The sequence below is a fragment of the Pleurodeles waltl genome, chromosome 8 (assembly GCF_031143425.1).
Source record: "Pleurodeles waltl isolate 20211129_DDA chromosome 8, aPleWal1.hap1.20221129, whole genome shotgun sequence".
Lineage (NCBI taxonomy): Eukaryota > Metazoa > Chordata > Amphibia > Caudata > Salamandridae > Pleurodeles > Pleurodeles waltl.
The window spans coordinates 758,587,030-758,612,264 of record NC_090447.1 but is presented as its reverse complement, the minus strand read 5'-3'; the positions used below and the strand labels follow the sequence as shown (position 1 = coordinate 758,612,264).

The following is a 25,235-nucleotide window of genomic DNA, read 5'->3' as shown; positions in this document are numbered from 1 at the left end:
AAAGCAGACATCAGTGCTCTGCAACTTTCAGTTTGAGAGAGAGGGGAGTCAAGTCCACACCAGCACAAGGTCAATTAGTCTCCGAATTAATGCCAGATGAAACTTCCACTTTTGTGATTGCTGCCATGTTGCTGTGCCCATGAATGAACAAACAAGGCAGTACATTTTACTGAAACCAGATGCATGTCAACAAAAGAGAGAATAAAACTGTAAAACTATGGAGAAAGCTTTGTAGATTAGACTGTTCTGAACTGAAAGTGAGGGCCAAAAAAAGGGAGAGGACAAGAGAACAAAACAAGCATTTGCAATGCAATAGGTCTCACATTTGCTTGAGTTAGAGCTATTGGCATTGTAAATTCATATCTGGACTTTTCTTGCCACATAAATTGGTCAGCCCGCCTCATAATTTCGCTTTTTCCTGCCATATAATTCCAGTGGTCCTGCATACAACTAAAGCACTTCCATTTGCCTTCTTCCTCTATCTTCAGCAAAAAATGAAAATGTTTCCTTTTAGCATCCTAATTTAAATCTGCCATGCTAATTCTGTTAGAAAACCACTTTCACCACCTCACCATCAGAGTTGCTGGCTGGCTAACACAATTCTCCAAAAAATGACACAAGACGGCTACAGAGGAGAAATAAACTAAAAGGGTCACCCAAACGTATCAAGAGTGTTCAAACAGTCATAGTGTAATAAAGATGTTAAATTGGCCTGAATTATGGTCATCATTGTAATAAGGAGAGATTATAAAAACATATACAATTATCACATAAGCCTTTACCAGAAATAAACTTTTGGCGTTAGAATGTAATGCTCAAAACAGCCCCTAGAGGGCGCCATAACAAAAATATCATTTGGAAGAAACATGGGGCCAGATGTAGCAAAAATCGATTTTGCGAATCGGAAATTGCGATTCGGTGCGACTCACAATTTCCGATTCACAAAATCGTATGCAGAATGGTGTCTCAGACACCTTCTACGAATCTCAATGGGGTCACATTTTGCGACCCCATTGAGATTCCCTGCACTCACAGGGATGGTGGCCTGCTGGAGACAGCAGACCTCCATGTCTGTGACTGCTTTTTCAATAAAGCAGTTTTTTTTTTGTATTGCAGCCTGTTTTCCTTAAGGGAAAACGACTTGCAATACAAAAAAATAACGAAACCATTTGGTTTCGTTTTTTCAGAGCAGGCAGTGGTCCATTGGACCACTGCCTGCTCTGAAAAAACATTAATAGCGACATTCACAAAGGGGAAGGGGTCCTATGGGGACCCCTTCCCTTTTGTGAATGGGTTACCACCAGTGTGACACTGGTGGTAACTGCGAATTGCGGTGCGAGTCACAAATAGAAAGGGAACACCCCTTCCTATTAGCGAGTCGGTACCAAATATGCATCGCAATGCGTGTTTTGCATGGCGCAAACTGCGATTTTCGCAGTTTGTGCCATGCAAAACGCGTTCTACATCTGGCCCATAGTCACGTAACCATATTGTTGGCTCCTAGAGGGGATATAATCCCATGAAAAACACAGGAGAAAGTAACGCAGTGTAACCATATACTTAACCCTTAGAGAGCATTTTCAGGGCTAGCAGGCCTGCAATGATATTACAAACAAGGCCTTTAAAACAAAACTTCTCCCAACTGTAAAACAAGTTGTAGCCATGAGAAAGCTTAAAAGACACTGTATGGTGGGAGGGGTTATTATTTTGTGAACCCCACTAACCTAGTGTGGGGACCCAGAGATGATGTAGACAGAGCGTTTTGAAAGTGGTCTCATTGTCCTAGGACCACCACAGGCTGAGTTATGAGCATAAATGATTTGTAAAAGTAACCCCTGCAAAGCATTATGAGGCGAGTTTCCCTATTGCAGTGAATATTGTAGTACCAGCTCGCCAGCTGTGCTGGGAAAGCCGATTTTGCCTTCAGAATTTCTGTTTTACCTAACGCATTTACCAGTTTTAAGTGTTTTCAGGGGAGCGACACAAGAAATTACTCTGATTAGGTAACTGTGAACAATGTGACCAGTTCTCCAATACTGCCAATCGAGTTCACGCTGTTGTGCCTGTTCACGCTGTGAGCACCATGGCCGCCATGCAGCATGAAAGGGAGAGACAAAAAAAATAGTTCGCCCATGCTGAAGTATACCGACAGTTGTGCAATAACCCATGTAACGGGCAGTCTGGAAGGCGTGACAAAAGCAAGCTCAAAGTGGGACAAGTGTAAAGCATTTACCGATAAAATCAAGTGATTTTTGAAAGGCAAGCCCACGAAAAGAGCTGGGCATGACATGGGCGTGGTTAAAAGCCCACAATACTTACAACAGGTCAAAGCGCTTGCGCCCTTGACCTAAAAATGGACGCTCTGGCCTTACTGAAAGAAACACAACAGTCAGCTACCTAGCCACAATGCCTACTGCTACTAAAAAGTAGAGAGAAAAGGCATAAAAATGCAATAGTATCTTTCGTGGTACTTCGAACCTGCAATAGTGGGAGAACGGAAAAAAAGACCATGATTTGACTAGATCACAGAATCTGAAGTGTTCAAAGACTAACAAGATTAACATTAGACACATTATCACTAGAAAAGGATCTGCTGCAGAAGTAGAAATCTAATGAATTGCTTATTGCTCAGAGGTGATGGGAAATCTATAAACAAATACCTAAAAATAGTGAAAAAGTCAAAATTAAGTGGGTGGTAAATAGAAACCCATTTCCTAACTCGGCTACAGGAGCTGTTCACATGACACTGTTCCCTCTTGACTAAGTTTTCACACGGTCATTTGCCTCATGACCTACTGCTCAAAGATGATGGAGGCATTTACTTGCAGCAAAAGGACAAATGAGCTGTTTTTAAGTAGGCTGTCTGATAAATTTCGTAAGTTTACCAGGTGAGGACATCAGTGATCATGTGGCGTCACCCTCAGTACAGGCTTGTGTCCTTCCTCTCATTCACCTAGGGTGAGGCAGCACTGAGATATTGGTAGCTCAGTGATTGGGAATAGCACCAATTAAAAGCTGAATAAATTGCTGAGTGGCTGCAGGACCTTAAAGTGCCATCATCTTGGCCGTAGGCACAACTCCTCCTCCAACTAGAGTGGTTCCTTATTGCTGTAGGAATGGATGACAGGAGAAGGAAGGATATGTTATCCAGTCATAGTGGAGAAATCACATGGTTCTCAGTACCCTTCCATGTCATACCATCTGTGGTTTACATTCGCCCCCTTTAGTGCTGTGATTGACTCAGTGCTCCACCAATGGACTAAACGGGATTGCAGACTGTTGCATTCCTGCTAAAACATCTAAATATTGGCCATGGCTGGAAACATTGTGATACTGTATTATATGCTTACTACTTACCTTCATGATTTTAATGTAGCCAGTCATTTCAGCTTAGCAGGCCAGCCTTAGTACTGGCAAAGCCCCCAAGATAAGTAACTTAAAGGCTGATGTCATTTTTATCAAATATTCTCAAGAGGAAGGGCAAGGATTCAATTTTAGGGTCTACTGGACTTGAAAGTGCTTTGACAGCTCTGTATGGGCAGCATTACACAAAGGCCCTCATTACAACCCTGGCGGTCGGTGTTAAAGCGGTGGTAAAACCGCCAACAGGGTGGCGGTAAAAAAAAATGGAATCATGATCAAGGTGGAAACCGCCAACACATACAGCCACTTTAACACTCCAACAGCCACGGCGGTAGCAGCAAACACTGCGGCGGTAACCGCCAACAGCCAGGCAGAATACAGTGTACCACCCACAGCATTACAATCCGCCCATCTGTCAGCTTTTCCAGGGTGGTACCAACGCCATCAAAAGCACGGCGTAAACAGTACTCTGAAGGGAAACGACTCACCTCTCGACACTCAAGGAAGAACCAGGATGCCATGGAGCCGAGCTGCAGGTTTTCCCCATGCTGGTGTATCTTCTCATACACCATGGGCATGAACGCCGGCGACCGTGGTGCTGCTTGCGGTGGTGCAGGTGGCGGTGCTGGCCGCGGTGCAGGTGGTGGTGCTGCCACTGGTGGTAGCCTCCAGGCCTTCACCTGCAGCCTCGGACGGCTGTCCACTGGGGCTGCTGGCAGTGGTGCTGCTTGTGGCGGTGCTGGCTGCGGTGCAGGTGGCGATACTGGAGGTTGTGGTGGTAGCCTCCAGGCCTTCACCTGCAGCCTCGGATGGCTGAAGTGCCATGGCTGGTGTTCTGTGCCCCTTCCTGCCCTTGGCAGATGGTAGTTCCTCCTTGCTTCTGCCAGCTGGAGTCCCTGACTTGGCCTTGCTGGCTAGTTCTGCCTCCTTCCCCTTGCTGGATGCTGTCCCCTTCTTGCCTTTGCCAGGTGGCGGAACCTTCTTGGCCTCGACAGGTGTTGGTGGCACACTGGCTGGGCTGACGGGTGCCTCCTTGGAGTCTCTGACAGCTGCAGAAACCACAGTGGCTGTGGACTGGGTGGCTGAGGTGCTGGGCTGGGTTCTGGCCACCCTGGCCAGAGGTGAAGGGGAGGAGAGGAACACGCTGAGGGGCTGCTCGGAGAGTGGTGCTGGTACGGGGGTGGCGGCTGTACCTGTTGTTGGGGTGGGCACAGAGGTGTCCGCCACCACCAGGGAGCTTCCATCGGAGGAGGAGTTGCTGTCTGTAGTGTCCCCTCCTGTCTCTGTCGTGGAGCTTCCCTCATCCCACTGGTGCCCTCACTGTCTGTGGATTCGGCCTCCAGGCCCAAGTGGGATGCAGCTCCCTCCGTCGCCGGTGCCTCTGCTCCTCTGCCAGATGATGCTAATGCACACAAGGACAGGGTGACAAAACAACCAGGGGGGATAGAGACAGAGGATACACTCAGTCAATGCCAGCAACAACACTACCGTTGGCCTACACAACACACAGGGATCAGCCCTATGCACTAGGCCATATTTCTGTTGGCGTAACGGTGTGGGTTTTGTTACCGCCAGTTTATCACTGACCTTTGGGCTGGCGGACTCATGTGGGTGTCTGTATAGTGGCGGATTTCTCTGTGTGGGTCATAATACCCGTAGCAGTATACCGCCACGGTCACGGTATGTTGGCGGCCGTCAGCTCCCTGGTGCTTATTTATGGACTCTTTTACTACTATTTTCTTTGACCCTCCTTAATAAGGCTCGTCATTTTCCCTTCGCACCTTATGATGCAGTTCTCTTTCTACTGTCAATAAATGTGATCATTGCAAGAACTAACGTACAAGCGAACCTGACATTTACTGACACTGTGGACGTCCTCAGGAACAGTCTGTTCTAATGGGTAAGTCTTTGCATACTTCTCGCTAATCTATCATTCTGGATATTGTTGTCCCTTTCTGTTTACCATTTACTTTACTCTTATTTTTTCTTATGTGACCGAACATATTACTATGCCTATCACCCTTGTTTTTTTGTTTTTTTTTGCACAGACCACTATGGTTTTTGGGACAGTCCATTATGTGATACCTATTAATACTACCTCTACCTCTGCCTCTCCTCATCTAAACATTTATTACAAACCAGTTCTCAAAAGTTTTCATACTATAGTAACTACTATAACCTAGTAACCAATGACACTATTACTCTTTGGTCTATGGGTTATACCCTTTATTTAGGTGGCTCATTCCTTAATTAGCATTTTCAATTACCACTCACCCCTTTGTTGTCTATGTACACATTTTTTTACTCATTTTAAGCCGTTGTACTACCTTTGAACCATTCGGAATATTGAATTTCTAACATAACATCAATGTCAGTTAAATGTCTTGGAAGTTATTTTTCGTTATTTTCGTTTACCGTGGCAACCACCCAGTTTTGTCCCCATTCCTCAACTCATTGTGGCACTAAATGCAGCTCTTCATGACGACACGCCTCTTTATTTATTTAGTCACTACTGTATTGTATGTGGCATTAATAGCTCACATACCATTGTTACCACTCTAATATTTTGTTGCTGAATAGCTCTTACAACAGTAACTCCATATAGGTTACTTACATTGTGTCCTTTCAATTAAGATGTTATCACACAGATGCTCTTTATTGTAGTCATTAAAAACACCGGCTCTACTTCCTACCAGATTATTTTGAATGTCACAGAACCTTCTTGTGAGTATAACAAACCTCTTCCTTCTTGTAGTCAAGCACTACACTTCATCCTGATGAAACGAGCATAACCGCTTGTCTCTGTTGGCGTGTCAGACTTTAATAAGTAAACTTACAAGGAGACGCGAATAGGACGATGGAACTTTTGACTGAACTTCAAGTTTTTACCCATCATGAACCCTGTACCAATACAAATCAATAACCATAAAAATCAATGACATCAGTAATCAATAGTAGCCAGTAATTTCCACACACCATGACCCTGCGGCCATGAATAACCACACCTTTGTATAAAAGTTAAAAAGTTTATTTCCCTTATATTAACAATGCTAAAGTCACGTAACTTAACCTCAAAATCAGTAAGATCCCTAACTAACATCAGATTAGAATAGCATGTTGGGACTTCATTCAAAAGATTTTAGTCAACACAAATTTGGAAAAACATCTAACTATGGTTCTATCAAAAGCAACGGTTGGTACCTAGAAACAAAAAGAAATAGACATAACAATCAGTTACATAGTCTTTATACCTGTCCTCAATATGGTCAGCAAGCTGTGACAGTCTTTGTCAATAGGACATCAGTTCGGTCAGCAAGGCATCAGGATTCAGCATTAAAGTTCGGAAAAGCAAAGTCTCTGTGAAGTTGAGCACGTCTCTTCTCAGGAAAAGTTGGATAAAAATGGTGGTCTCCTCTTACTGCAGTCCAGCTTAGTTAGATTTCCTAAAACTACTTCCCGTGACCCTATTGGTCAAAGAATCACATGTTTGCATTTAGTCCAATTAAATTAAAACCCCAGATCTACAACTCAGTACTACACAGATCACTTGTCGATGATAGGCTCCTGTTCTCCTGTTGCCATCGCTTGGCTTGTCCGGTATCAATATTTTTTCAGCTTATACTCCAGTCAGTGCATCCATTGTCTTCTCCTGGGAAGGTCAATCTTACACACATTGCATTAAATATTGTATCCTAGCTAGTACATCATCTCTTAGCAAGCAGTTCTCATGAGAAAGACTTGTAGCTACGAGCACTTGGTCAGCACTGTGGAAAATCACAATTTAAGCCTCTAAGCATCCATGTTATAAGTCGATAAAGAAATGCTGCTTGACATGGGGCAATGCAACTAGGCCCAAGACCTCACTAAGTTAAGGCCTACAATTAATAAAGCTAATACATAATGCATAACCCTTAATATGACATATTACTACATTGATAAAACATAAGCTCAACATTTCCTATTAATAAGCTATTAGTCAGTACACTTAGGGAACATTGACGGCCACTCAGGTAGTCGCACCTTCAAATGCGTGCATTAATTTTCTCTTAGTTAATTCATTTTCTATGCAAACTCAGCACTCGGACTACATGAATATTCATTAATAAATTAGGCATTAACAATTCCTCCTATGATGACTAAATGTGTCATTACACTAAATCTTCCCACACAAATTTTCTTTGCTTCAGCTTAAAATTCTGTCATCTCGATTTCCCTTACTCTTCGTTCCTTTTTCTCATTATCCCTAAACAAATTTTCCTTTTTTCATTTCTTCCCCTCATCTAATTATTTTTTTTTTTTCTTCAGTTTGGTCCTCCTACATAATTTACATATTCCCAATACTCCAATTATGCAAACCACAATAATCAATATCCCTTGTATTATTTTCAATAGTATCCCTTTCCCAATGTTGCTGAGCCAATTTCCCACTGAAACAAATCCTTTGACAACTTTCTCCCAAACACCTGGTTTCTTCAATTCTTTCAAATCAGCACTTTCATTAGTTAGATTAGTAAGTAAGCTTCTAATTTCTTTACTGTTACAAGGAATAAATGAGCACAGCAATGTCTAGAATTAAGCATTTTGCAAATTCTGCCATTTTTGCTAAAAGAATATCTAACGCAAGGCGGTTCTGAAAGTCATAGAACGTTCCACAGCTAATTCTGTATCCATCAGGATCATAGCTCCTGAAAAAAATTATCTTTTAGCTTTCTTCCGTTTCAGCAAACTTTGATCATCTCAACACTTTATCGGATTGATTAGGTAGCTAGTATCTAGGACACTTAGGACATAATCCTGATGTTTTGGGTGCGAGCAACTGTTCCCCTTAGTGGTTCTGAAACTTGTGGTGCTTCTGACTTCAACCATCCTGCTGCAGCTGCAAGCCCATACGCATCTACAGTCCCTTCACTGGAACCTTCTCACCCAAATTAGCCCAACACTGAGAGTGTCTTTTGGCCTGCAGCCACATTTCGAACAAAGAAGCTAAGGACCTTCACTGGTTTTTGATGTTGAATTCCAACCTGACTTGCAACAGGCTGTTCTCATTACCACATCTGCAACTTGCAGTGATGATGGATGCACCATCCCCAGGCTGTGGAGGTCATCTGGACAACGAGAGATCAGAGGTCTCTGTTGCCCACAGGGGTAGCTTCATCATTTCAAACTTCTGGAGCGGTGGGGCTTGCATTATGAAAACTAGACACCCCCGGGAATCCAGGGTGGTGTGACATGCATGAAGGTCATAAGCTGTTTAAGGGTTTTTTCATGAGGAAACCTTTCCAAGCCTCAAACTTTGTCTAACACCATACATTTTCCTCACCCTTCTGTATGAGAAAGTCTTGGAATTTTTGGGTATCGAGAAATTTCCTACCACCTAGTTTTCTCAGATGTCTCCAAATATAAACGGTAGCATGCTTGTGTGGCTGGGCCCAGCCCCGTGACAGGAAAGGGCACAAAAATGCAATGCGACATCACCATTTCTTGTAACAAAGCAAAAACAAACAATAAAAATTAGATTTGACAGTGGGAGTAACTACGGTATTTGGGCCTGGGTTTATTGGCCACCCTAGTAACCCTTCCAAACCCCAGCATTTCTGAAATCTAGTCTCCCGGGTGAATTCAGGCTGGTGTGCCTTGCGTGAATCCACCAAAGTTTTTCTTTTTTTTTTTTAATAGCCATAGTGCCCTGCAGACCTGACACTTTGCCTAAAGGCAGGCATTTTTCTTGCATTCCTGTGACAGAAATTTCTAGAATTAGCAGGAATCCACAAAATTCCCACCACACACCATTCTCCCATTTCTTCTGATAAAAATGCTACCCCACTCGTTTGCCTGGTCTAGCATCCGTGACAGAATCGAATTGAACCTGAAACAATGGCAGCCCTTCACTGGGACTCCCATTATCCCTGGTCGTTTCAGTTCCTGCAGACCTCCATGGCCGTAGCACCCAGTTGTGAGTGTAATGAACCTGGAGGTAACGTCTGTAGCACCGAAGGGTTAATTCTCTTCCTCTGCCTTGCCCCTCTTCTCTCTCCATGTGTATACTTCTCTGAACAGACAGCGACTTATGACTGTTGAGTAAGAGTGAGGTAAAAGGGTGGGTGACAGGAGATGGAACAGAAAGCTTAAAAATACTTGTAGAGTGAGAAAGGTGAAATGAAGGGTAAAGCGAAGTAGAGCTGAAGATGGGAAGCAGGAAGATATGTTGGGCGAGGAGAGAATTTAGGTAAAGAGAGGTGCGGTAGCCAAACAAAAAGATAGAGGAAGAGGTAGATCTAGAAAGAGAGGTAAAGTGAGATAATGAAAGCTAGTGAGAATGAAATGGAAAGAGATCGAGGGGAATGGGTTACACTGAGAGGAGAGGTAAAGTAGAGAGTGAGCTGGAGTAAGGTCGGAGAGAGGTAGTGATAGGCAGGTGGAGAGGTGAGATACGGAGAGAAAGTACAGATGTAAGGTAGAGCGAGAGTGGTGCAGCAAAGAGAAGGGCAAAATGAGACTGGTATAGAATCAGATCAGATCAAGGGACAGACATATAGAAACAGAAGGGTGAATGAACAAAAAGACGGGTGAGATGTAGAGAGAAAAGAGTTGACAGCAATAGAGGTGAGATAGAAAAGAGGTGTGGATTCGGAGGTAGAGAGACGTGTGATTGGGGAGAGAGGTCGAGACAGAACTGAGATAGATAAATATATCGAGAGAAAGTATAGGTAGAGAAAGTGAGTTGAAATAGAGAAAGAGTGGAAGGAGACATGCAAGGGAGAGAGGTGATGATTCCGAGATGAGGGAAAAGATAGAGAAGGTTTGTGAGAAAGCAGTAAGATAGTAGAAGAGATGAAGTAAAGGACCAGACAGCAAGAACGAGAAAGGGAAGTGTAGAGCCGAGGTAGCCAATACATTTGAGGAAAGTTAACAGGTTACATAGATAAAGAGAAGACTGGTACACATAGTTAACATAATGACAGATACCAGATGTAGTTAAAGATAAATAGGTAGAGAGTTACCTGAGGTAGAAAGATGTTGAGAGGGAGAGTTTACACAGAGATGGAGAGAGAGACAAAGGGGTGAGGTAAAGAGACACAGGAGTTTGAAGAGGTGAAGTCGATAGAGGAAAAATACATGGTAAGATAGAAATAGAATAGTGAGCGGAGTATGGGTAAGAGAGCGGAGGTAGCGTGAGAGGAGTAGAGGTAGCCGGAGAGCAGTAGAGATAGAGGGATGAAGGTGGGTAGAGAGATTGGAGGTAGATATGGGTGAAGTAGACAGCCCAGATAGGCAGAGAAACAGCGAAATGTTGAAGACATTGGGTGAAGTAAGACGAGGGAAAGATTTTCTTCATAGTGAGACAACATACATTAGGGGGAGAGAAACGGAAAAAGTAAGAGAGAGCGAGAATGATGAGACGGATTTGAGAAACTTGTAATGTTTTTGATTAACTCTACAAATAAAGAAAGAAAAATAATGAGTTGGATAACGGATGAGAAATGAGGAGAAATAGAAATATTTGATTTTATTTTAAAAATGCAGCCTTAAAGTGTATGGCTTAAGGTTGGAAGTTCCTGGCATGCCCAGCTGTCAAATTAAAAAATAATACGTATTTATGCACCCTGTTGCACTGGCATAACTTCTAATGGTCCGGATTATTTGTCAAGGGGAGCCGTGAAAGGTGGCATGGAGGGGGGAGGGGGGCGGCGCGGACCAGGCAGGAAATAGCATTTTGCCCAGCCCTTTAAACGTCTCTGGACACCATTTGGTCGTCGCCCATGGCTTGTCCCATGCAACTCTTGGCTTCAGGTTGCAAAGGCATTACCATTTTCTTGTTAGAAAATAAAAATAACTTCCATCTCCTGCCTTTAAAACAATAACTGGTTCAGGCTGCGCATAGGGGACAGTACAAAGTTGAAAATTGAAATAGTTTCTGTTAGTCTTAGGCCCCACAATGTACAACTGTGCTTGTGCTACAACTGTCCTTGACTGCAAGTTCTGGGGTGTTTCCTTGGACTGGATTACATCTATAGTAGCCACCTTTTTCGAGTAAAAAGACTGTGTATTTGTTCATGTTTTAAGATTTTGCAAGAGCCAGGAGATGGCACTTCAAAGACGTTGTGTGCAGTTTGTATATTGTGCTAACAGGACACCTCTGCTTTTGTCTGCTTTAGTAATCAATTAAGGTCAGGTTAGGCTGCTCTAAAATACTTAGCAGTGAATTCCCCTTGTATTTGCTGTTTTCAAAGGAAGAAAAGTACTGGCTTTTGCTGGGTTTTCATTTTTTTCACTGGCATCCTCAATTATAATACTAGCCACGTGGCTGCTCTGAATGCATCAGTGGAGGAAGGAATTAAAATGACTCATGTCAGTAGTATATTTATAGGTTTACTTCCACTTTCTTAATGTTATTTCTTGTGGCTATGTTTGTGTAAACTTCCCATGACGTTGCTTCCTGTGAAGCCTCCAGGGCTTAAGATAATGTGATGTCACAACTTGTGATATCTCGGGAGAGGGGTCAAAGGGCTTGTGATTTCATTTCCGCGATCCTTGGCATTTTGGAATATCGAGGTCCATAGAATTCATCCGTGCCACATGATCTTTAATAGCAGAAGTAATATTTGAATGTCGTGGCCTTTCCATAAACCTGTTTAATTAATTAATTTATTTATGTATTTTCCATTTGTGTATATCTCCTACTGCCTTTTAGCTGAACAAGTGTGCTAGCGGGGATAGAGAGTATGCAGTGGGAGGCAAAGATGGGCATAGCAGGAAGTACAGAAAGGCAAACATGAGAGAGAGAAGCAAAACTAGTCCCTATGAAGCGCAGAAGTGATAGACTTTCAGACCTTTACACTGTACTTTTCAAGGCTGTTTCCAGGTGCAGGATGGAACATAGAGAGTCCAAGAAGGAGGAGCCCCGATAATGACACTTCAACTACACATACACTTCTGAAACTACAGATCCCAACAAATCTGATGAAAGCAATGATTATGAAGATGTATTCTCATTTCACTGCTACTTTTACATTTCAATGCATCTACAAAAGGAGTGAAGAAAACATTATTCGGATTTAGGCAGATCAAGAGCAAAGATCGTCTTGCAGGTGCATGTTTAACTGTTGATGTACCCTCATTTTCAGTAATTAATTTTATATGCTCTTACTTTTTGTTTAGCTGCTTTTAAAATTGTGAAGAGCTGGCTTGGCCCAGAAGCAATAAACATGCTGAAGTTTACAAATAAGAGTGAGGTACAGGAGTACATCAGTTCTGAGTATTTGCCACCACACATGGGTGGTTCTGTAAGTATTCTTCCTCCTATAAGAACATTGTTTTATACGTATGAGCACTTGTTAATTTGAACTCTAAGGGTCATGTTTTTATAAAGTGTACAAAACATATGACTATGGTTGCTGTGGAACTAGCTGCACTAAAAAGGCCAAAATGATCAGTCCCTGTGAACGACGCCGGTATATAAACAATAATTTCTGAAGGATACTTCTAACCGCAGGTCACCTACCTTAGGAGTATCCCCAGGTGCCAGCCTACAGCAGAAATGACGGAAGTGAAGCTGCATGTAAACACTACAACTGAGCCCTTATGTCAGTTCCTTTGTTTCGGCACCCATTAACACAGACCTTGAGCTCTGCTGCCAACTTAGTTGGTTTTCTGATGACCTGAAAACTTAGTGTGCCAGGGTCTATGTGGCTTCCAAAAACAACAGGATTCAAATCATTCTATGACTGCAGGAAACAAATACTAGTCACTGGCCCACACAATAAGTTCCTGTGGTGCTTAGTCTCTGATCATGTTTCTAAGCTGTTCAATAAATGTGCCATCATGCACCAGAAGGCAGTTCAGGATCAGGAGGCGAAACTCTGCCTCACTGAACATAAGAAGAGTTGTGGTCAAATAAAAGATCACACTCGAAGTCCCCAGGCCATTTGCGATCCCTTTGAAGGAGTTGATCCAGACTGAAGTTCCGTTCTCACTTGAAGATTTCCAGTAAGTTAAGGTTGAAAATGTGCCATAAGTGAAAGAAGGCCAAGCAGCTCTAACCAATCCCACCACTCAAAACCAGACCAGTTTTGAAGGCCTCAGTTTAAGAGTCATATCCCACGAGCTTATTTATTTTCCAGTCCGAAACCCAGCACACCCCCATATTCCCCAGGCTCTTGTTGACACCAACATCAAATGGTGGCCTTCAGGGAGACAGTGCCTGAACATTTTTCAGATGCTTCCCTGTCCTTCTGTCTCGTCTTTGGCCCAGTAGAGCTGCAAGGGGCTCCAGTTTGACTTTTGCCTTTCAGCCCTGCCTCAGCACCAATTGCCCACTTGGGAACTGTGCCCTGGGCTGTTCCAGCAGTGTCTGCTAAATAATTAATATGCAGACTGTTAGCTATACAGTTGTTTATGACAGCACATCCTTCTGCTTTGCAGAATGCCTTGGTGGTTGCATATGCAGTTCACATCACAAATGAAGTTTATCCAGTATTGGATCTTTCATAGATTCCCTTGCTTCAGTCTCTTCCGACGTCGACATGGGAGTCCCACGGTATCGTAAAAAGCAGTACGTAGCAATAACCAAACTGACCATAGAGTTTGTAATGCAAAACAGGCCTAAATTTGACAGATTGTCCATGTCAATATATAAGATGGACCAAACTTGAATCACAGCCAATCAGGCAACAGCACCCTCTAGAATACTCCCAAAAGAAGCTCCCTTCCTCAGATTTTTCTCCACACGTCGAGTGTGAAGAGAGTCTCCCTGAGCTCTCCTCAGTTATTTCCACAGTTTATTCTTCAGAGGAGGTATGGATTTTCTTATTTCCAAAATTATGTCTGATTCTAAATGCCTCTTTCGTCCCTGTAAGACCTGTGGGAAAAAGAGTTCTTTTGGATGATCCACATAAAAACTGTATTTATTGCCTTCATCCCACTCATAAGGCAAAGGACTGTAAGATCTGTCATACTTTTCCACCAAAAACTCTGAGAGACAGATAGGGAAGATTGTTATTTTGGCTACAGAAAAGAAAAGCTCAGAGAACATCATCTGATGAGGACAGTGACTCTGCTCCTAAATCCCATAAGAGGGCTATATCTCTTGTGGGAACTTCTGAGGAGAGCAGGAAGTCCCTAAAAATGCATCATCACTCTAAGGAATCCAAAAGGTGAAAGAGAAAAGCAACCCTCTTCAGAGGTAGCTTCCTCTGCTCCAACTACCCCCTGTAAGCCATAGAAACAAAATGGGCACAAATATCCAGTTGTTTTGACATTAACAACAAAGTCACCATCGATGGCAACATTGTCGATGACTACCGTCGTCATTGTATCGTCGACGAGACCATCAGCGTCAACAACGACGATGACATTCTCCACACTGGGGCCAATTTTGTCTATGAGGCCCTCGGAGACGTCCAAGGCTTCACCGGGTGCGTCGTCAACAACATCACCTCTAGTGACGCTTCCATCGTTGACATTGCCATCGTCGACCCTTTTATCGCCGACGCTCCCATCTACGTCATAGTCGACGCTCCTGCCTTTGACACTTCCAACGGCAACGCCTCAGTTGTCAACAGTTCCTCCATCTACAGTTCCATCGTCCACGATACTGCCGTCGACGAAGACAATGTCGACGAGCATCAAAACTAGAACCTGCCACAAGCCTACCATGACTTATGCGACGAACATTTCACCTCTTCTTCCAAGTCACCTTTTAGACATGAAGGACTCGAATGATGAAGGACCTTTTGGACAGGCTCATAGTCCCTCGGAGCTCCATGTGAAACATCAGGAAGAGGAAGACTAATACTATGACGATCAAGCTCAACAGGTTGAGGGATACTATAGCCAACCCTCTACTCAGAAGTACACAGAACACTATTATACGGACTACCATTGTCCGCAGGAGGTTATGCCTCGTTCACTTATAGAGGATCTTCAGAGCATGCTGGCGGACTACAAACGCCGCTTTCCGCCACAGACTGAAGTACCACCATCTACTCCACCAAATACAGCTTCTGTTCCGCTCCCAGACATTCCACCTCAAATGACACTCAGAATGATGCCACCACCTCCTCATGCTGTTCCTCCGTCTTGAGATGATCCTTCTACATCGGAGGACGAAACAAGGGAAGAGGGTGAATTACCATCTCAACATGATGAATAACAGGATTATGTTAGCCATTCCCCATCCCCGCCTCAATATCCTACAGCGGACTCCCCTCCTGAAGACATTGGGGGGTTTCACACGATTATGGAAAGAGCAGCAGAGAGGTTTCATTTACCCATCACAGTAAAGCATTCTGATTGCTTCTTGTACGACTTCAAGGATCAAGCACGAAAATTGATAAGATCAATTCCTATCATTGACCACTTATGGTAGGAGGGTGTTGGGATCATGAAAAACCCTGCTGCGGTGCCAGCGGTCCTGCTACAGATTGATAAGAAATACAGGGCTCCGGATGGTGCTCCTGCATGTCTCATGGGGCATCCTCTACCAGACTGTGTGATATCACAGGCTGCGCAGATGCGTTCTAAGAATCCAGCAGCCCCTTTCTCAGTGCCCCCTGACAGGGATGGTCGACGCCTTGACACAATTGGGAAAAGGTTTTCTCTCATGTCGGCTGTTACGGTAAGAGCTGCTAATGCCTTAGCCATCTTAGCACGGTACGACAGGCAGATGTGGTCAGATATTAAGTCTTTCCTGGATCTCATCCTTGAGGAGCAGAGGCAAGAAGGTTTTACAGGAGGGGGGAGCGGGCCTCTTCTGAAATTATTGATAATGCCATGGACATAGCCTCAACCGGGTTTCGGCAATTGGCAGGCGCTGCCGTTCTGAGATGCCAAGGATGGTTGAAGGCCACTTCATTTCGGCCAGAGGTACAAACAAAGGTTTTGGACATGGCATACGACGGAGACATGCTTTTTGGCAAGCAGATAGATGAGGCTCTTGCTATTAAAACTGACACTGATTCCGCTAAGTCCCTTGGTTCTTTACAGTATAGGAAACTGCCTTTCCGAGGGGCAAGGGGACGTGGTTCTTCCTCCTACAGAGGGTCATATTTCCATTCTCAACAGTTTCAGCCGTACCACAATACAGACCATCACAATCGTTTAGACAACCAACTACTGCTGGTTTCTCTAGAGAGGCTGCCCATCGAAAATCTTCTCATCAGCCCAGAGACACAGGACGTAAACAATGACCCTGCAGGAGTACCAGCTGCTCTCCTATCTCAACACCATATAGGAGCGAACGTAACTAGATATATGCGCAATTGGAAGACTATCAGCTTGGACCAATGGGTTTTGGACATCGTGGCTTACGGCCACACCCTAGAATTCACTGTCAGCCCCCCCCCCCCCCCCCACACACAAAAAAGAGCGCATTCCCCTCATCTTCACTTACCTAAAAAGGAAGTCCAATTGATGCTTCTCAAGGGAGCAATAGAAAAAGTTCCAATGGCTCAGAGAGGCAGAGGATGTTGTTCCCGTTTTTTCCTTGTGCGAAATAAATCAGGGGAATGGAGACCTATTCTGGACCTTTGGCATCTCAACAAGTACCTTTGCAAACAAACTTTCAGAATGATCACTCTTTCAGACATAATAAACCTCCTGAACAGTGGAGACTATATGACATCTCTGGACCTGGAGGACGCTTATTTTATATCCCCATCCATCCCAAGCATCGCAGATACCTCAATTTCACAGTGGCTGGTACTCACTATCAGTTCCGAGTCCTACCCTTCAGACTCGGATCATATCTGTGCATATTCACCTAGTGTCTGGCACCAGTAGCAGCTGCTCTCAGGCAGAAGGGTCACCAGGTGTTTCCATATCTGGACGACTGGCTCCTCAAAGCGCCCACCACGCAAGAAACTTTAGCAACAACAAAAGATTGTATTGTACTTTTCCAAAAACTAGGTCTCCTGCTTAATGTCAAAAAATCTTGCACAACGCCCACTCAGAGGATGATTTGTCTCAACACTATTCTGGACACGCAGATGAACAAAGCATTCCTTACGCAGGAACGCCAGCATTGTCTAACATCCCTGGCACAAACAATATAGAAAAGAAGGTCCGTTTCAGTGAGGTCGTACAAATCGCTCCTGCGTATGAAATCTACCACCATCAATCTGGTGCCAAATGCGCATCTCAAAATGAGGCCGTTACATGAAGATTTGCAGGTTCAGCGGAACCAATCCCAAGGTTCGTTTGAGGATCGCATTCTGGTAACACCAAGAATGATAAGGAGATTGGGTTGGTGGACTTGCCAGTCTCATCTTTCTCAAGGTCTCACGTTCATTCCATTAGTCCCACAATTTATCATTACCACAGACGCTTCCATGGAAGGTTGGGGAGGACATCTCCAAGATCTCCAGATCCAGGAGAAATGGTCAGATCGCCAAAGGCTAATGCATATCTACAGCATAGAACTCAAAGCCATTTTCTTCACATTGCAAGCATTCCTTCGGAGGAAAGAAGGTTTTCGAGTGCTTGTGCGTACAGACACATAACCAGCATGTATTATATAAACAAACTGGGAGGCACTAAATCTTTAACACTTTCACAAGAAGCCCAGGACCTATGGGACTGGCTTACAAGACACAACATTTCTCTGAGAGCCAAGCATGTTCCAGCAGACAGTGGGTAGGCCATCAGCGCTGTGTAGCCGTCCGCCAGCCCTGCAGTTGCTGTTCCTTTCTCTGCGGGACCCTTAATTCTTCCTCACCTTCTATGGCAGCCTCACCTCTAGGCTGCTGCCTGTCCTAGGCTCCGCCACCAGGAGGGGAGCCCCACGCCTCTCTGTTGCTGCCTCACTTGTTGGCGATTTATGCTGTCCGCTCCTACCCCTCAGCGGTGTGCCGGAAAGCCTCGCGTCCTGTGTTCGGCACCCAGGCTCTGGTGATGCTTTAGTAGTTTTTTGCCCTGTTCGCCTGGGCTGCCATTTTGTGTCGCTGGCAGTGGCCGCGCGCAGTCTGCTCGGGCCATTCAGGGCACTGCCAGCCCCAGCGCTACACCAGCAGGGTGCACATTGTTTCGGTTTCTCAAATCAGGGCCCCAGTCTGGGTTCCGAACAGGCGGGTGTGCAGGATAACAGCAGCTGTCCGGGTGCGGCCGGGAGCTCCACTCTGAGCGTGCTACTCCATCGGCCTCAAGCCACGCCCCCTGATATACTGGCCACTACACAGCAATGTGCAGTGAACAGTGAGTTGAATCAATATGAGGTGATCCATGCTCCCAGAATGGGAGTGGAAGTAGGTTCAGGGAATCCTGAGACCTTGCGGATCGTCAGATGGGCATGTTAATTTGGTTTCCCTAGAACAAAAGGGTCTTAGTGGGAGTATCCATTACAGAAAAGTGCTTATAGGTAGAGTTTGCACTTCTAATGCTTTGATACCGAAGGGCACTAAACCAGTAAAAATTCATCAGATTCCGGTGTTTACAGTTTCTACTGAAAAACAATTATTCCATTTGGTCGTGTTTTATAAGGTATCAGTTTTACCTGAATACCCATCTTACAGTCCCAGAGTCGTTTTCTGCAGTTCACGGTGGAGCTGAAACACTTAGTTTGCTGTGCTCCCCTTGGGCCTTACCATGATCCTTCAGTTGTTCATGGAAGCGATTGGGATAGTTGCTTCCCACCTTCATGGATTAGGGATACAAATACCTTGACAACTGTCTGCTCAAGCTGGGCTTCCCACAGTTTGTCGTAAACCACTTCTGGACAACTGACAAACTCCTGACATCTACATCTTTGGGTTTTCTCTTATGAACCAAAGTCCATACTGTGTCCCATGTAGAGCTTTCCCTTCATTGGGGCTATCCTGGTCATGGCAGCATTCAAGATATGATCCTGATGTTTCAAGAGCAATCCTGGGTCTCAATGTTCATGCCTGGGAAGCCTTCTCATCCCAAGTGCTGGGCCTGCAGTGTAACATCAGGTTTCAGAGGACCTAGCATCAAAACAGCCTCCTCACCTCCATCCAGCTCTCGTAGCAGACTGCTCAGGTTATCCTTTGGTGGCAACACCCAACATAATCTGTGTGAGGCCACTCTCCCTTCCCTACTGGGGTGGGGGCACCTGGGTGAGGCGGAGATCAGAGGCCTCTGGTCTCCAACAGAAAGCCAATTTCACCCTATTTTGGAGCTAACAGACAATTGTCTTGCCCTAAAAGCCATCCTGCAGACTATCAAGGGAGCCTAGTGCAGGTCCTCACTGACAACTCAACCACTATGTGGCACTGTAACAAGCAAGACAGAATTGAGTCCTGTGCCAGGAGGCCCTACTCCTATGGAAGGGGTTGTACTAGCAGAATATCTTTCTGGTACCAACCATTTGGCTAGCTCTCTGAATGCCAGAGGAGATGAGCTGAGCAGATGTCAGCTGGAGATCATTAATACTGCCTCCTCCCTGCAGAGGAAAAGGGCATCTTCACCCAGTAGATTTTGCTCTGGTTAGATCTTTTTGCCACCGGTGGTGATGTGCAGTGTCAGCTCTACAGTGCATTGGATTTTTTCCAAGAAAGCTACTAAGTAATGCTTGTGAACTGTGATGGGACACGGGCCTCATGTACATGTTCCCCCATCTTTGCCTCTCCCACTTCAAGTTTTGAGAAAAGTCAATTAAGACAAGACCAAAGTCATCCTAATAGTCCTGGGCTGGGCCAGGAGAGTGTGGCAACCAGAACTTCAGAGTATGAGCAGTTGCCCCTCTGATCTGGCCACCACTACAGGAGGAGCGCTTGTCTCAGCAACAGATGAGGCCACAGTAGTCTGTGTTATCCTTGCTGCCCAACATCCTTTAACGAAGTCCATGTACGCTGGCTGGCTGGGTGGTGGGGGGAGTTGCCTGGTGGGTGCTCGTCATACGTCCTCTCTGTAAGCCAAACTTTTGCACATGGTGTTTTTTGGTTAATCATTGGTCGAGAAAGGTCTTGCAGTGGGAGCAAATAAAGGTTATCTGTCAGCCCTTTTGGGCTTTCTGTGTTTACTTGATCAACCATCTCTATATAAGTCACTGCATATGTTATGTTTTATTACAGATCTGACTCGCATGTTTCCTCCGCAGCAGTTTGTCGTGCCAAAATGGGATGTAACTAGCGTTAACGTTTTTTATGTGCATGCCTTGTGAGCCAGTACACAGCTTCTCACTGTGTTTCCTGAAGTTCACTCAGCCTTCCTAATATGCCATTATTTCTGCTGATTGCACAAGTGAACTTGAAGCGATCTCAGGGAAACCCCCCTACATCACTTTCTTTACAGATAAATTAGTGCTGAGGACCTAATTGGCCTTCTTGCCCAAAGTTGTGACTCCTTTCCACATTGGCCAATCTGCTATTTTGAGACTATTTTATTTTCTATCTTAGGAGAAGAGGCTCCATCAGCTCGACCCTAATTGTGTTGAGCTTTTATACTGACTGCACAAGGGACCATCATGCATAAGACCTTCACTGTGTAGGATATTCTGGAGCAAAGAAGAGGAAGGCAGTGTTGAAAAGGACCTTGTCAAGATGGAGGATTCCTCTACATTATAGTCCGCTATCTGCTGACCAAGAAGTACTTGAGTGCCTGCATGCTCACCCTACCAGGGCCAAGGCCACTACAAAGACATTAGCAAGAATATGCTGGTTCTGGAAAACTGCCAGGCGATGACATGGGTGTCGTGCACATGTTCATGAGACACTACTGCCTTGAACGCCAGGTCAGGGGAGAGAGCCAGTTCTGCTTCTTCAGTCTTGGCCGACTTTCTTTCTCGTTTAAGGGCACTCCCCAGACTCTCTCTTTGGGAGATACTGCTCTGGTCTATATTCTTAAGGTGAGTAATCTGTGACTCAAAGTATCCACCGGTGATTCTGAGTGTCGCCCTAAGTGTGATGAGTATGACCACACGTTGGTCCCTTGCACAGTGTGCCACTGGAACCAAGCTATACCATGCTGACCAGCTCTAATAAGAGCAAAAATAGGTTCTGCTTTGCTTGTGTGCCAGTTCATGGGGTACCTGGCCTGGCAGTTCGAGCTAGCCTGTTCTCAAAGGAGCAAGGACAAGACTGATTTATAAATGGCTGTGACCAAATTGAGGTTGCACAGTGTGCAAAACAAGGAGGGATTGGGATTCGGCCCGAGTAATTCAGTGGCTGAGATTAATTAAATAATTTCATCCATCACTTTTTGTATACTTCAGAGCATAGCTACTTAAAGAATCACATTCTTTTGGCCAATCCTCTTTCAACCCAGTGACATTTTGCTGTAGTTCTTTGTCTTGTGTCACCATATCTTTTAAATCTTGTTTAGCTGGAAGACCAACTAATTTATGCTGCAAAGTGCACTGTACTTCCATATAGCCCATATGTTAAGGTGTACAACATTTTTTGATTTGACTACCCAGAGCAACGGCTCCATAGTTTGACAGATAAATCTGGCATACAAATTAATAATCTCAAAGGAAAGTGACCTAGATTTTAATTTTAGATCTTTCTGACTGCCTTTATATGGCAAAATCCTACCTAGCTAAATCTCAAGTAATGATGTGCTTCAGTTTTGGTTCCTCAAGCTCTTGCTGTTGTATATACCACTTAGCCGGCTTCTTTTTTGAGACCAAAATTGTTATCTTTGATTTAGCCTTATTTATTAGGAAGTTGTCCATGGACCCACAAAATGCAATGCATTCACTTCGATTGCAGTTAAATTTAGGATCATGTTGTCATTGACATACTTAAGCAATCTACAAATGGAGGTCACTGAGGTTCAGGGAAAATGCTGCAACTTGCTTCAGTGCCACCCACTGTCGGCCTTATACTGATTGAATAGTAGAGAAACAGGCATACAACCCTGCTTTAGACTCCACTTTTCATGAATTTCTGTGATCCTGATCCCACTTTAATCCTGATCCTTCTTTAACTTGTTATTATATCTCTATTATTAATGAATTGCTGAAAATGTCTGCAGTGGAGCTCTATCACCACTACCAGTCACTGATGATGCCATCAAAAGCAGAGGTAAAATCAGTAAAACACACGTACAGTTTAATCTTTTATGCCACCAGTGTTTTATGCACTGTTGGGGATGACCTATGTATATTGTCAAGAGGCTCACAGCCGTGTGGAAATCTTGTCTGGGGTAAAAAAGGAGGAATTTCAACGCAATTAACTCTTTTAATTCCTTTGTACCACCTTTGAGATTAAAAATTACAAACTTGTTAGGAGAGATTGAACCAACCTAACTCAAGTAATAAAATATCTTGCAAGGTTAAATTGCAGTTCTTTGGGAAATCCTGAGCTTAACCCCTTGTAGCTATGGAACAAAGCAGAAGGAGGAATGGACTTGGGACGTGAAGGGGGCAAGATGGTGCCTGTGTAGCACGCCAACCCGATGCTGTTCCCGCAGCCGGCGTAAAGCTAGTTTGTGAGGAAACACGGTGCCATTCTGACAGTCTTGTTAACTTATCTGTCGGCGCTGCCCTCTGTATTGTGTTCGCCTGCGGCATTGGTTAGCATTGTTGGAAGGAGGCGCTAGAGTCTGCGTGTTGCGCTCTCCCGGGTCACCTTGAGAAACCCTGCTGAGCGGTTTTGCGCCGCCCGCATTTTGATTCTGCCGCCTCCCGTCCTGTGGGCAAATAGCTCGCTTTCTTTTTGATGGTCTGGGCTATCCCACAGGAGTCAGGATATGTCTGACAAAGGAGGCAAAGGCAGGTGGGGGCTCAAAAGTGCGAAAAAGCCACTCTTCAACCGGATTACTTTCTTCTCATTGTGGCACCAAACAGTCATCGCAGAAGGGGGAGGAGGTGCCTCCCTGTGTCCCTGTTACAACTCAAGACCCCCACCCTTAAGAGGCAGCTGCAGAGGGAAGTTCGTCAGTCTTCCCTCTCCGCTAATAAATCTTTACAGCCCTCGATTACAGATATGTTTCCTCCGCCCTCCCCCACAGTTCCACTCCCCTGGTATTTCAGGCTGACATCGGGACACATCAAAGGCAGCCTTGAATGCTGAGGGAAGTGCTGGCAGCGGGGCCTGTACACAGCCTGAGGGGATTGCCAAGGACATTCAGGACGGCCCTGCCAACCCACGCTACCGGTACTGCAAATGCTGTGGCTACTATGTTATCAGGTGTGGGGGAACATGATTAAATGAATGTTTCTGGACAAGATTACTTGAAGAAGCATATCTGTTTGTCTGAATTTGGACCAGTAGAGAGTTATCCTGTGGGTGATATTGCCTCAAAACTTCTCTTGTCGCATATCCCAACGAATTCAGACGTATCCCAGCTAGGACCTGGAATGAATGTCAAGCAGAGTGCCACTGGATCCCCTGACACGTTTTACTGATGATTCCGATAACTCTGAGATCAGTGGAACATTGTCCGCAGAGGATTCTGCCTCAAACTCTAACACCAGTAGCTTAGCAGATGAATTAGCGGCAACAATCAAATGTGCTTGAGGTGGGGGTCTCGGAAGAAAAAAGGGGGTCTGCGCTGGGGCACAAGTAGGGCTTCTGAAGAGAACTTGGCCCGTAAACTTAAGTTGGACTATTCAGCCACACAACAAGTACAGGGAGTGCAGAATTATTAGGCAAGTTGTATTTTTGAGGATTAATTTTATTATTGAACAACAACCATGTTCTCAATGAACCCAAAAAACTCATTAATATCAAAGCTGAATATTTTTGGAAGTAGTTTTTAGTTTGTTTTTAGTTTTAGCTATGTTAGGGGGATATCTGTGTGTGCAGGTGACTATTACTGTGCATAATTATTAGGCAACTTAACAAAAAACAAATATATACCCATTTCAATTATTTATTATTACCAGTGAAACCAATATAACATCTCAACATTCACAAATATACATGTCTGACATTCAAAAACAAAACAAAAACAAATCAGTGACCAATATAGCCACCTTTCTTTGCAAGGACACTCAAAAGCCTCCCATCCATGGATTCTGTCAGTGTTTTGATCTGTTCACCATCAACATTGCGTGCAGCAGCAACCACAGCCTCCCAGACACTGTTCAGAGAGGTGTACTGTTTTCCCTCCTTGTAAATCTCACATTTGATGATGGACCACAGGTTCTCAATGGGGTTCAGATCAGGTGAACAAGGAGGCCATGTCATTAGATTTCCTTCTTTTATACCCTTTCTTGCCAGCCACGCTGTGGAGTACTTGGATGCGTGTGATGGAGCATTGTCCTGCATGAAAATCATGTTTTTCTTGAAGGATGCAGACTTCTTCCTGTACCACTGCTTGAAGAAGGTGTCTACCAGGAACTGGCAGTAGGACTGGGAGTTGAGCTTGACTCCATCCTCAACCCGAAAAGGCCCCACAAGCTCATCTTTGATGATACCAGCCCAAACCAGTACTCCACCTCCACCTTGCTGGCGTCTGAGTCGGACTGGAGCTCTCTGCCCTTTACCAATCCAGCCACGGGCCCATCCATCTGGCCCATCAAGACTCACTCTCATTTCATCAGTCCATAAAACCTTAGAAAATCAGTCTTGAGATATTTCTTGACCCAGTCTTGACGTTTCAGCTTGTGTGTCTTGTTCAGTGGTGGTCGTCTTTCAGCCTTTCTTACCTTGGCCATGTCTCTGAGTATTGCACACCTTGTGCTTTTGGGCACTCCAGTGATGTTGCAGCTCTGAAATATGGCCAAACTGGTGGCAAGTGGCATCGTGGCAGTTGCACGCTTGACTTTTCTCAGTTCATGGGCAGTTATTTTGCGCCTTGGTTTTTCCACACGCTTCTTGCGACCCTGTTGACTATTTTGAATGAAACGCTTGATTGTTCGATGATCACGGTTCAGAAGCTTTGCAATTTTAAGAGTGCTGCATCCCTCTGCAAGATATCTCACTATTTTTTACTTTTCTGAGCCTGTCAAGTCCTTCTTTTGACCCATT

General features: G+C 44.6%; 1 protein-coding gene across 1 annotated transcript in view; it reads left to right on the top strand.

Annotated features, from left to right (window-relative positions):
• MOSPD2 (motile sperm domain containing 2) overlaps nucleotides 1-25,235 on the top strand; it is a 476,198-nt gene that overhangs the window by 131,259 nt on the left and 319,704 nt on the right. Inside the window, exon 8 of the mRNA XM_069205003.1 lies at nucleotides 12,523-12,647. Coding sequence (XP_069061104.1) covers nucleotides 12,523-12,647 — 125 coding nt within the window. The remainder of the gene's footprint in view (nucleotides 1-12,522; nucleotides 12,648-25,235) is intronic.